Source organism: Triticum urartu, chromosome 4, assembly GCF_003073215.2.
Source record: "Triticum urartu cultivar G1812 chromosome 4, Tu2.1, whole genome shotgun sequence".
NCBI lineage: Eukaryota > Viridiplantae > Streptophyta > Magnoliopsida > Poales > Poaceae > Triticum > Triticum urartu.
This window is the reverse complement of record NC_053025.1, coordinates 568,533,838-568,546,126: the sequence shown is the minus strand read 5'-3', so window position 1 is coordinate 568,546,126 and position 12,289 is coordinate 568,533,838. Positions and strand designations below refer to the sequence as shown.

General features: G+C 44.4%; 1 protein-coding gene across 9 annotated transcripts; it reads left to right on the top strand.

Moving 5' to 3' along the window:
• The first annotated feature begins 1,529 nt into the window (after positions 1-1,529).
• Positions 1,530-11,666, top strand: LOC125552742 (probable hexosyltransferase MUCI70). 9 transcript variants are annotated; one of them, XR_007303779.1, is made up of 7 exons: positions 1,530-1,655; positions 2,081-2,326; positions 2,431-2,522; positions 2,636-2,687; positions 2,771-3,498; positions 3,576-3,694; positions 4,491-4,518. XR_007303779.1 is itself a non-coding variant. In XM_048716412.1 (4 exons), exons 1-4 carry the CDS (start codon positions 4,553-4,555, stop codon positions 11,497-11,499), a joined length of 498 nt encoding a protein of 165 aa, XP_048572369.1. In that variant the 5' UTR covers positions 4,253-4,552; the 3' UTR covers positions 11,500-11,666. The 9 variants fall into 9 exon arrangements, 1 of the variants encoding a protein (XP_048572369.1); XR_007303775.1 differs by having other exon boundaries at positions 2,616-2,687; XR_007303772.1 differs by having other exon boundaries at positions 2,604-2,687.
• Positions 11,667-12,289: the final 623 nt, after the last annotated feature.

Below are 12,289 nucleotides of genomic sequence, written 5' to 3'. Positions count from 1 at the left end.
CGTCACTGGCCGTTTGGGTCCTCAGATGGGCGATGGATGCAGGGAGACGAAGACCCTTCTTCTTCCTTGTTGGTATGTTGGATTGATGTCCATGCCCTCTCAGCGCTGGTTTCAAGAAAGGAGGAAGCAGCATGGCGGCAATTGTACTGAGGTCGAAGATGATGACCTACTTGGGACTGGTTGCAGATCCTTCTGCTGCAGGGGTCTTCTCTCAAGATTCAGGGATGATGACACAGGGCTCCGGAGATCTTCTTGTGTTATGGTTGTCTTAGGATACTTTAGGTGTTCATGGTTCTTTGTGTTTGCGTTTCAGTGTGTTTGTGGGTCAACTACTCGGTACTGATTCGTGATATGAATGATAAAAATTCTCAAAAAAAAAGAAGGAATGGTGTCCTGTGCGGCTGAGCTGTGATTGGTTAGGAGAGAATGAAATATCGCCCCAGATACACCCTCCCCTCACGAAGCATGCAATCCCCTTTCCCCTTCCTCGCACGCGACCTCCTCGTCTCCCTCACTCACGCCTCTTCTCCTCCGCCCCGCGCGCGCTGTCCTTCGGCGGACGAGGAAGGCTGGTGCCAGCAATGACCGCAGAGAGCTACGTCGGTCGGCAGTGGAGGTGCGGCTGCGGCCAATGGGCATAGCAGAGCGAAGCGGCGCGGCGGCCGAGCGCGATCCGTGGACATCGACCTTAGAGACCAAGCTGGGAGGAAGGAGGAGAAGAGGCTGGAACTGGGGGGGACTCGGCGGAGGAGTAGAGGCCGCAGCGGTGGATCGGAGTTTGTATCGCGGGACGACGGTGAGGAAGGCGAGCCGGAGGTGCCCTCGCTGCTGCCCCCACCACTTCGCGTCTGTACAGGTCGTTGCTGCCGCTGCTCTTCTTCCGTTAGGAAGAAAGGTCGATAAATGCAACAAGTTACTTCACCCTCCCAACTCCCTCTGCCGCCGGTCGTTCCTGTTGTTGATTGCTGCTGCTTGCTATTGATGCTCTGCCGCTGCTGCTGATTTTGTCATTACCACTGTCCTAAATCAGTTTCTATTGTTCACCAACTCGATTTGGTTCTGATGACATGCTATTAATTAGTGAAGGGGCCATAACACATGATTATGGGAGATACTATCAATGGATGCTTACCTCTTAGTACATGTTTATCACAATACTTTAGAACTTAAGTCCATGTTCTTTTCTTGGGGTTTGATTCCCCAAGTGGCATCGATGCCTGTGGGGTTTCAGTTGGCCCCCTCCTGACACTCCTTATCCCTAGGGTTTCAATTTCTAATCCATGTACAATCCTAATGGGATATGGGCGTATGGCTCTATATAGGTGGATGTGATGTACATCTATAGAAGAAAATTTTGCAGTACCGTTAGTTGATTGTTTTGGTTGTGCTACTTATGACATTGATATGTGTGTAAAGTGGGAGCGGTTTGCGAAATCGAAAGGTGAACTTGTTATTCTTGCTGGCTTTCTGGGTGTTTTTATTTCAAGTGTATTTGCTTGCACTTAGCATAACATGAACATACCTGCAGGGATTATCAAGTACAAGAAGAAGTGCGTGCATGGGACGAGCAAGCTAATTCCTGGAAGCGGACTTACTGCCATGGTTGTGTTAATGATGACAGAGTGTTCCCATCGTTGAAGCCAAACTGACAGATGGTGAGCAACTTGTCTTTTCTATCTGTGGCTGGTGAATCTTGTTTTGTAACAAGTGTAGTAATTTGTTGGAGCTTTCCCGTGCCAAGTACATATTGCAGTTATCATGAGCTATGACAGAAATGCTTAACAGCCTGCTTGCTTCTGCTTATGTACATCGATTTAGTCCAATGTTCTTTTTAAGCCTCCAATGCTCTTCGCATTTTGAGTAACTGAATCTAGCTAGTAGCAATCATTTCGAGATTTACACAATATTGCAGTCGTGTGTTGTAACACTGACACATATGCTTAACAACCTGCACACTTTTGCTTCAGTAATTTTTTTTCATTTATCACTGACTGGATCTCTTGGGTCTTCATTGTCAGTATAGTTAGTGCAAACATGTTTGCGTTCTGTTACCCTTTTAACTAAGTATGATTTATTACAGAGCCTGGTGTTGATCCTTTTGCTCAAAGGAGGGAAGAGAAGAAGAGCAGCATCGATAAACAAGAAATTAACAGACGTGGGAATTTGAAGAACGGGCCATCGTCGGATTTTCTCGCAGGTGAGGGGAGGCGTTCAGGGGATCGGCTACGAAGGCGCTGGCCACCAAGCGCCGAGCGGCAGCTAGCCTACAACGAAGATCTGCACAAGGGCGCTACAAGATCTGCATGGACGTCCTAGAATCCACCGGGTGAGATGGATTCTTTTTCTCTTTTATTCTCCACTCGTCCTGCTGCAGACCAAATAGATCAGATTTATTGGAAGATATGTTGTGATGTTGATGATTGATTTCAGTCTGTAGTAACATGAGTCCCACGCTCGGCCTCCTGCAAGGGCGACCTTTCCTACTCCCAAAAGCAGACCTGGTTCAAGATCAGAGGCAACAAGTAAGCTCCTACTATGTGTCTATGTTAATTTGTCATCTCAGTATAATTCATCCCCATCCCACTACATTTAGTTCAGTTCAGTTAAGTGATTAGGCATAATGCGCGAATGCAAGCAAGGTTGGGATGAATGGGTCGATGGTGTCATGCCTCGGCCCACAGGACCAGGTAAGGCAACTTGCACTTTGATTTGCAAAGTGGTGGTTTGGACAGTACTATAACCTGATGGTCATCTTCTCGATCTACATCAGCTAACAAGTCAAGATTGAGGTGGACACTGGAGCTCCCTCAGTATTCTGTAGAGGCTGTGAACAAGCTTGAGGGACCTGAAAGTTGAGTGATGGTTTTCCTTTATTTTTCAAGTATTTTATAATTTTTTATTCTCCACTCTAAACAGTTCACTTCAATATCTCTTACACAAAAGCAACTCCCAAGGGCGTTCTGAAGCTTACGAAAGTGGAAGGCCTAAACATCTATCATCTAAAGACTCATTCGCAGATACTACTTCAGGGTTATTTCGCCACTTCACTGAAAATGAAACCAAACATCTCTTCTTCTTTTCTTTGTTGAACAGAAGTACCGACACACAAAGTATATTCCATAGATCAAAGAAGAGTAAATGTGTATATCGCACAATTCAAAGGTTAAAATATTGTTCTGCTAAATACCCCCATCATCTCAGTAGTTTGTGGGTCATTACGATCAGCATTTACGATTTGCATCAAAGTTTTCTATGCATGCAAAAAAACTACTCTGATCAAGTTGGTATGGAGTTGGACACCCAGACTTTTTGCGCATCTAAGTGTCGTGACATTGATTGTTTCATCTAATTCTCCATGTGCCAAGTGATGTAAATACTGAAAGGATTACCATTTTATTATATTAACAAAGACAATCGTTTCCTGTAACTACTACAGTATCTTGACCGATTCCAACTAGATGGAACTGGCTCAATTGTACAAGAAGTACAAGGACCAGGGTATGATCTATCTGCATATGATCAGTCCTTGATTTTCAGTTATGATATATTATGCTTACAATTTGATGTGACTACAGGTTTTGAGTTCCTTACTTTCCCATGCAACCAGTTTGGTGGGCAGGAACCTGGCATTAATGAGTAAATTGTTCAGATTTCTTGCACTCATTTGAAGGCCGAGTATCTGATTTTTGACAAGGTAAATGTGTGCTTGATACTCCCTCCTCCTTTTTTCTTGGCGTTTCTCTGCTTCAAGCTGAAAGAAACGATTGCATTTGTGTACAATGTACACTATGACTGCTTCCATGAACAATTATTATAATTTGATTGAGGAAACACGATCCAGCCTGTGTACTCTATTTTTTATGCAGTCTGAGCGATATAAAATCTGAAACCAATGTTGGTTATTAGAAAATCGGACTTTAGTTGTACCAACTGACTGGGCGTGTCCGTGCTCCTGTGTTCTTTTTTTTAGAAAAGGAGGAATACCCCCGGCCTCTGCATCTGGTGCTCCTGTGTTCTTGGGGCTACGATAACCTCCTTGTGTGCCCCTCAGCATTAACGAGATAATGTTGGTCCAATGCTTATAATTTAATCAGTGGTTCCTACTGAATTTTTAAAAGGTCTATGCCTAATTTGGTGTTGCTTATTCAATTAGCTTCACATGTTGCAACTAATCATGTTTGATGTGCTGCCATGCTCTCAATATTATCTTGTTCAGTGCTATAATTGGGGCCATGCTCTTAGTATTGTGTTGTTTTTACGCACTCAACACCTACTGCAGGTGATAGACTCGTAAAAAAAATCTAAGGTTAATATTTATGCTCAAGGAGAAAAAGAGGAATCTACATATCTTGGTGATGCTGAGATGTGTAGGCTTTCTAATATTGCTTATTCCTGATTGATATGTCATCAAATCAAGTAAAAACGAGTATGCTTTGATCCATGCCACATCCGTTGAATGTAACCTCTTGGTACTTCCTACTTTTCAGTAGATTTTTGAGGGGGGAGATACATGGTCTCAATACTGCATTCGGTCTAGAAGAAGCTGATCTGTATGAGATGCGGCAGTGCCAGGGGACAGTTGCTTCTGCTATTTTTGGTAACTGCATCTTCTTTTCTATGCCAATTATATTTACATGGTGTCATGTTTCCATGTCAGTGCTAATTGCACATTGTGTGTGAGCTTTCTTATTTGTTTTTCTTAGGGAATTATGATATAATGCAACAATCAGAAAAGATTAGTACATTTTCAAAAGATATTGTTTGCTTCATGTTTCTGGATGAAGAAACTGAAGCTGCAATAAAGAAGATCAGTACTGTAGATAATACGAAAAGAATTGGGCTGTGGCGGGTGGTTGTTGTGCACAACCTTCCTTATCCTGACCCCACAGCTTTCGTCAAAATTAGCCTAAAATCACTGTGCAGTTCATTATGAAGAAAATAAATAAAAATACTACTGAATCGACAGAGTTTTGAGGCCGGCTTCGCCGTTGCTGTACTGTACATTTAGTTATTTGATTTTCCTAACTGAATCTTTTAGGTGCCAGTTACTTCTGGCATGGAGATTGTGCACAAGCGATGTGAACTAAAAGTTAGTTGTAAAGATAATTCTACGCAATCTTCTAAAAGCAACATGTGCTCTTATCTAGATAACTGATCCAACATGTTTCATTCTTTTCTGCATTGGGTCAGTATGTGAAAAGTTTCTCGACTCCACAATCATTTTTCTGTTCTGTTGAAAGGCAAGAGTATGCCATGCTTAATGCGAATCAGCATGAGCGAATTGTTTTCCTAATCGTGTATTTTCCTTGTGATAATTTTTTAACTGAATACCTTGTGATATTTTCCTCAAACAGGTTCCAAAACTATTACTTCATCGACTCTTTCCTGATGTGCGGTATTCACTCTGGATCGATGGGAAACTTAAACTTGTGAAGGATCCTTATCAGCTGTTAGAGATGTCAAAGATGGTTTAGGCGTCGTAACCCTCAGAGAGAGTCGGCCTCACGTATATATTGCCAAGTATCGATCTGGTACAGGGAGTATTGCCCAAGGCAAGAGAGATACACGGGAGTAGAGATAAGAGAGAGAGAGAGAGAGAGAGAGAGAGAGAGAGAGAGAAAGAGAGAGATTTAAACAGAAAGATAATAATCTCTACAACTCTAACTACTCCTAACGTGATACAATATGCAAGACCGAAGTTGTTTAACATCCTCCCTTAATCTGAACTGCGCAAGTTAAGATTACGCTTGAACTCTTCAAACGGTCTTGTGGGCAAAGCCTTTGTGAAGCCATCTGCAACCTGATCCTTGGAGTGAACAAAACGAATGTCCAATTCCTTGCTAGCAACCCTTTCCCTCACAAAGTGATAATCAATCTCAATATGTTTGGTTCTAGCATGAAAGACAGGATTAGCAGACAAATATGTGGCACCAAGATTATCACACCATAGACAAGGTGTTTGTGTGTGATGTATCCCAAGCTCTTTAAGGAGTGACTTTACCTAGATAATTTCTGCTGTGGCATTAGCAAGTGCCTTATACTCTGCTTCAGTACTTGACCTTGAGACTGTAGCCTGTTTCTTTGGACACCATGAAATTAAGTTAGGACCAAAGAAAACTGCAAAACCACATGTAGACCTTCTATCATCTAAGTAGCCTGCCCAGTCAGAATCAGAAAAGCACTGACTAGGGTAGATGATGACTTACTAAAAGTCAGTCCAGTACTCAAGGTGTTTCTTATGTATCTCAATATGCGCTTGGCAGCAGTCCAATGAGCTGTGGTTGGTGCATGAGGAAACTGACAGACTTTATTGACTGCAAATGAAATATCAGGCCTGGTGAGAGTCAAATACTGAAGTGCACCTACCATGCTCCTATACTTGGTACCATCCTCTTGATTCAAGAGTTCACCTTCTATAAGGGATAACTTTTCTGAACTAGATAGTGGTGTTGGTGATGGTTTACGGCCCTGCAAACCTACTCTAGTCAGCAAATCAGCTGCATATTTTTCCTGAGACAAATGTAGACCACCTTCTTTGTTTCTTTTAACTTCAATACCAAGGAAGAAATGCAAGTCACCTAGATCCTTAAGAGCAAATTCTGAGTTCAAATCCTTCAATAGAGCTGTCACAGCTTCATGTGAGGAGCTTGTAACAATAATATCATCAACATATATGAGCACAAATATGGATGTGTTGGACTTGTTATAAATAAACAATGATGTATCTGATTTTGAGGGAACGAAACCAAGTTGCTGTAATTTCGAACTCAAACGAGAATACCATGCCCTGGGAGCTTGTTTCAGTCCATAGAGAGACTTATCAAGCCTGCACACATGAAATGGTTTGTTCTTGTCTTCAAACCCAGGAGGTTGCTTCATATAAACTTCCTCTTCCAGAACACCATGAAGAAATGCATTCTGCACATCTAGCTGCCTGAGACTCCATCCTCTGGATACAGCAATAGACAGAACAAGACGAATAGTTGCAGCCTTAACAACAGGACTAGAAGTATCCTCATAGTCTATGCCATACCTCTGTTTAAAACCTTTTGCAACAAGTCTAGCTTTGTAACAATCCATAGTGCCATCAGACCTCTTTTTAATCTTGAACACCCATTTACAATCAATAACATGTTTACCTTGTTGAGAAGGAACTAGGTGCCAAGTTTTGTTTTTGCGAAGAGCATGAAATTCTTCCTCCATGGCCTTCTTCCACGTGGGGTCAGCAAGTGCATCATGAACAGTGTGGGGCTCTCCTGAAGAAGCAGCCAAACCAAATTTCACCTTGTAATTTACTGGCTGAATTGTACCACTTCGGAGTCGAGTGCGCGGCTGTGTGGCTGTAGAGAAATCCACGTTCATAGAAGATCCAGCCACCTGTTGTTGCTGCACCGGACCAGGTGGTTCAGCCATGGAGTCCGCTGACGATCCCGAGGTGGCAGTAGCAGAACTGCCCCCGATGCCCGCTGGATCCTCTACGGGCGAACGTGCAGCTGAAGAAGAAGGGACCGCCACAGAAGATCCGGGCGTACCAGCCGGATCGGGAGCGAAGCCCGCGTCAAGTGATGATGAGGGGCGCAGGGTCCGCCTGGCATAGACATGCGGAACCGGCGCATAGCGACCGGCCAGCTGCGCCCCAGGCGTTGATTGGGCCAGCTCGTCCGCGTGGCCAGGCGCATGGGACGCAGGCCGCGAGACCGACGCGGGTTGGCGCGAGGTGGCCGGCTTGGGTGGAGACAGCGCGTTGTCGCGCACCAGCTGGCAGGGCGGGGATCCCGGAGAGAATGCGGTCGGCTCGGCAGCGGTCGGACGCACCGATCCCAAGGGGGATTGCACCAAATCCTGCATGGCTACTGTAGGGCGCCTCGCTACAGTATTTTCTGCATGGTTTGGACTCGGTGTTGCACCGTTTTGTGGTCCATTTTGTTCTGCAGAAACATGCTCAAGGGACAGATTAGGAGGATTAGTCATAACAGTTGAATCAATACAATTATCATCACCACCGGAATCATCGTTGGTAAGATGTGTTGGAAGTAGAAGGATTTCTTGTCTAAGGAGAGCACCGGCATTGGGATGGAGTTTTTTAAAGGGAAACTGAGTTTCGTCGAACACAATATCACGAGATATATAAACACGCCCCGTAGACACATGAAGACACTTGACGTCTTTGTGCTGTGCACTGTAACCGAGGAACACACATTGTTTGGAATGAAACATGAGTTTGTGAGGATTATAGGGGCGAAGATTAGGCCAACATGCACAGCCAAAAACGCGAAGTCTAGTGTAGTCAGGTGTGATATGCAAGAGACGTTCGGTGGGGGTTTCATTTTGGATGACACGGCTAGGCCACATATTAATGAGATGGACAGCGGTAAGAAATGCTTCATCCCAAAATTTGAGTGGCATAGAGGCAGAAGCGAGAAGGGCTAACCCTACTTCAACAATATGCCTATGTTTGCGTTCTGCGAAACCATTCTGTTGATGAGCATGAGGACAAGATACATGATGAGATATGCCGATTTGTTGGAAAAAAGAATTTAACTTCTCATATTCTCCACCCCAATATGATTGCATGGCAAGAATTTTGCTATCAAATTTACGTTCAACAAGTGCTTGAAAGTTATGAAAAACTTGAAACACATCAGAACGTTTTTTAAGGAGATAGATCCAGGTGTATTTGCTATAGTCATCAACAAAGCTAACATAGTAAGAATGTCTACCAATAGAGGTGGGTGCAGGACCCCAAACATCAGAAAAAATAAGCTGCAAAGGCTTGGTAGACACACTAGAAGAAACATGATAAGGTAATTGATGACTTTTTGCTCTTTGACATGAATCACAATTAGTTTCAGAATTTCGCTCACCAACAACTGGGAGTTTATTTCTACTAAGAATTTGATGAACAGTAGCAAAAGATGGATGGCCTAATCGACTGTGCCATCTTTCAGCAGAAAGCTTGATGGCACCATACACTTGTTTATTAAACTGGCAATACTTGGGAAGCAATGAATAGAGCCCTTCAATGCAAAGACCCCAATGGAGAACGCTCTTCGTGACCTGATCCTTGATCAAAAAGAAAAAAGGGTGAAATTCTAGAAACACATTGTTGTCAAGAGCAATGCGGTGCACGGAAAGAAGATTTTTGGAAGCATTTGGAGCATGCAAGATTTCTTTTAGAACTAGATTTTTGTGTGGGGTTTTGATAATTGATTGACCAACATGACTTATCTCCATACCTGGACCATTAGAGGCGGTGTAGACTTGATCATGACCACGGTACTTTTCATGCATCGTCAGTTTCTCCAACTCTCCGGTGATGTGGTTTGTCGCACCCGTGTCCATGTACCAGTTTGTGTCAACACCGTATGAAGTATCAACTGCAGCTGCAACCTTTTTCTTTTGGGAAGTGTTATCGGCATAACGCCAATCACAATCTTTGGCTAAGTGATTTGTTTTCTTACAAATTTGGCATCTCCCCTCATAGCCATCATAGCCTTGAAAGGGGGGATGGTTTCTGTTGTTGTTGGAGTTGCCCCGATTGGAGTTGCCTTGGTTCTGGTAGCCACCGCCACCATTGTAGCCTCCACCTTGGTTGTTCTGGTAGTAGCCGCCACCACCAGATCCGTGGCCGCCACCACCAGGACCATAGTCGCCGCCGCCGCCAGGGCCATGGCCGCCGCCGCCAGTACCATAGCCGCCGCTAGGGTTGGCGCTGTAGCCGCCGCCACCGTAGTGGCCGTCGCCATTGCGTGATCCACCGCCGCCCTTCTGCTGGTTGCGGTAGCCTCCACCGCCGCCCCTTCCCTGGCGACCACGAGAGGCAGAGTTCGCCGAGGACTTGAACGCGCGCGGACCCTGTGCCATGAAACATCTCCATCCTCTGGTCATAATTGGACACAAGAGAGAAGAGTTGATCAACGGTGACAGGAACGGGGGAGACATCAAGGGCGGAGACAATGGCCTGGTATTCCATGTCAAGGCCCGCAACAATGAAGGAAATCAGCTCGCCCTCATCGATGGGTTTGCCCGCTGCCGCGAGTTCATCAGAGAGCGCTCGCATGTGGCCAAAGTAGGTGGACGCCGATTGAGAGCCCTTCTGGGCATTGGTGAGGGCGGCCCTGATGTTGTTGGCGCAGGAGAGAGAAACTGCAGCAAACATGTTCCCAAGGGCAGTCCAGATCGCGTGCGAAGTTTCCAGCGACGCTACCTGAACGAGCACTTCCTTGGAGAGATTCCTAAGAAGGTATGCGACTATTTGCTGATCTTGGATAAGCCAGGGAGTATAGGCGGGGTTCGGCAAGATCTGATCCTTGCCTTCTTTGTCCTTGGACATGAGGGTTTTGGGAGGTTGCTCAATGGTTTTGTCAAGATACCCAAACAACCCGGCGCCCATGATCTGTGAACGAGCTTGTGCTCGCCACAAGACACAGTTCGTTCGGGTGAGGGGTTCGGACGTGTTGTTGGTGAGGCCAGAGTTCATGATGGAGGTGGAAGACGACATTGTTTGCTGGGGAGATTGGTGCGGCGGCTGAGAGGGTTGAGGTTGATGAAGGTTGCGGCTGGGATGATCAAAGGAAGGTAGCTAGATGTGTTTGGAATAGGCCTGCTCTGATACCATGTCAAAGATGGTTTATGCGTCGTAACCCTTAGAGAGAGTCGGCCTCACGTATATATTGCCAAGTATCGATCTGGTACAGGGAGTATTGCCCAAGGCAAGATAGATACACGGGAGTAGAGATAAGAGAGAGAGATTTAAACAGAAAGATAATAATCTCTACAACTCTAACTACTCCTAACGTGATACAATATGCAAGACCGAAGTTGTTTAACAAGAGAGGTAAACATCACGTTCTCTCACTGACCTCCGTCTGCTACTTATAAACTACTTTGCACACAACTCAACGAAAGCATGCCGTCAAAAAGTAAGTTTGCTTGTTGCCAGTGCCACTTATGCTCTATTTGTTGTATTAAGAGATCCAAGCTGCACCATATTCTTACTTTAATATTAAGTCTGCTCTTATCTAGATTTTGACTTCTTATTATTTTGATTTTGTATACACTATCATGCCGCAGATTCTTGTGGAGGAAAAATGTGCGCTTAGCTATTTCCAGGCATTATAGACACTTTGATGTCCTTGAGGAAGTTGAGGCCAACAAGTCTGGTGGGAAGTATGATAATGCTTCAATTGATAACCAAATAGAGTTCTACAAGAGAGAGGGTTTAATCCATTATTCATCAGCTAAGTTCCTTATTACAAGTGGTAATGGTTCTTCTCCCTGAATTCTGATATAGAAATATTTCTCCTGAGAACATAAGCGATACATTTTTCTTGAACAGATGTCCCCGAGGGCTGTGTAATTATAGGAGAGCACATACCCATCACCAATCTATTCACATGCCTTTGGTTCAATGAAGTTGATCGTTCCACCTCAAGAGATCAGCTAAGCTTTAGCGCAGCGAGGAGTAAAATAAGATCAAGAGTTCTTTTTGACAACTAAATAAGATCAGGAGTTAATTGGACTGTAGACATGTTCCTGGATTGTGGAAGGCGTGATTTTGTTGTTCAAGTACTTTCGAGTTAATGCTTTGTGCGGCACGTCATTCCATTTGCAACCTATAAGTACTACTGCATCTTGGTACCGAGTGCAGACTTGTGAAATTACACCCACATAATGATGGATCTTCGCATCGTCATAGGGAGCTGTCTGAAAACAACATCAGTGGATTGATGATTTTTTGGAAAGAACAATGCCAGGATCTTTGACAGAATAGAATTTTACTGGAGTTTGAGGCTATATTATTGATGAGGTATCCTGGAGAGCTGCAAGCTGCCTTTCTTGTTTTGAATCATGTTCCTGTTGTTTTCTCCCTGGTGAGAGTGTATTATGTGGGTAGTGTAATCATCATGATCTCTGAGGCTATGTATAGAGTTTCATCATTGTTTTCTTGAAAATTGACCCTCTAAATTCATGTTCTCTATAACTTATCCTGTAAAATCTTCTCTGTATTTTAATGAAGTTTGATGTCACGCCATTGAAGATAACAGCAAGTGGAACATTACAAGCCTTATTAATTGCTACTGATGCTACTGATTGTAGTTAAGCTCGTCCATTTTGTTGGAGGCCAGCTATGTGCCAAACACAAAAATAAAAATCGAAATGGTCGCCACCTACATGGCCGGCTCTAGAGAGCTTCCGCTCAAGTGGCGCACCAAAGGTGCGCCCAACCACTAGTAGAGCTTCATGACCCGACACCTTTATTCACCACGAAGACCATACACATGCATCA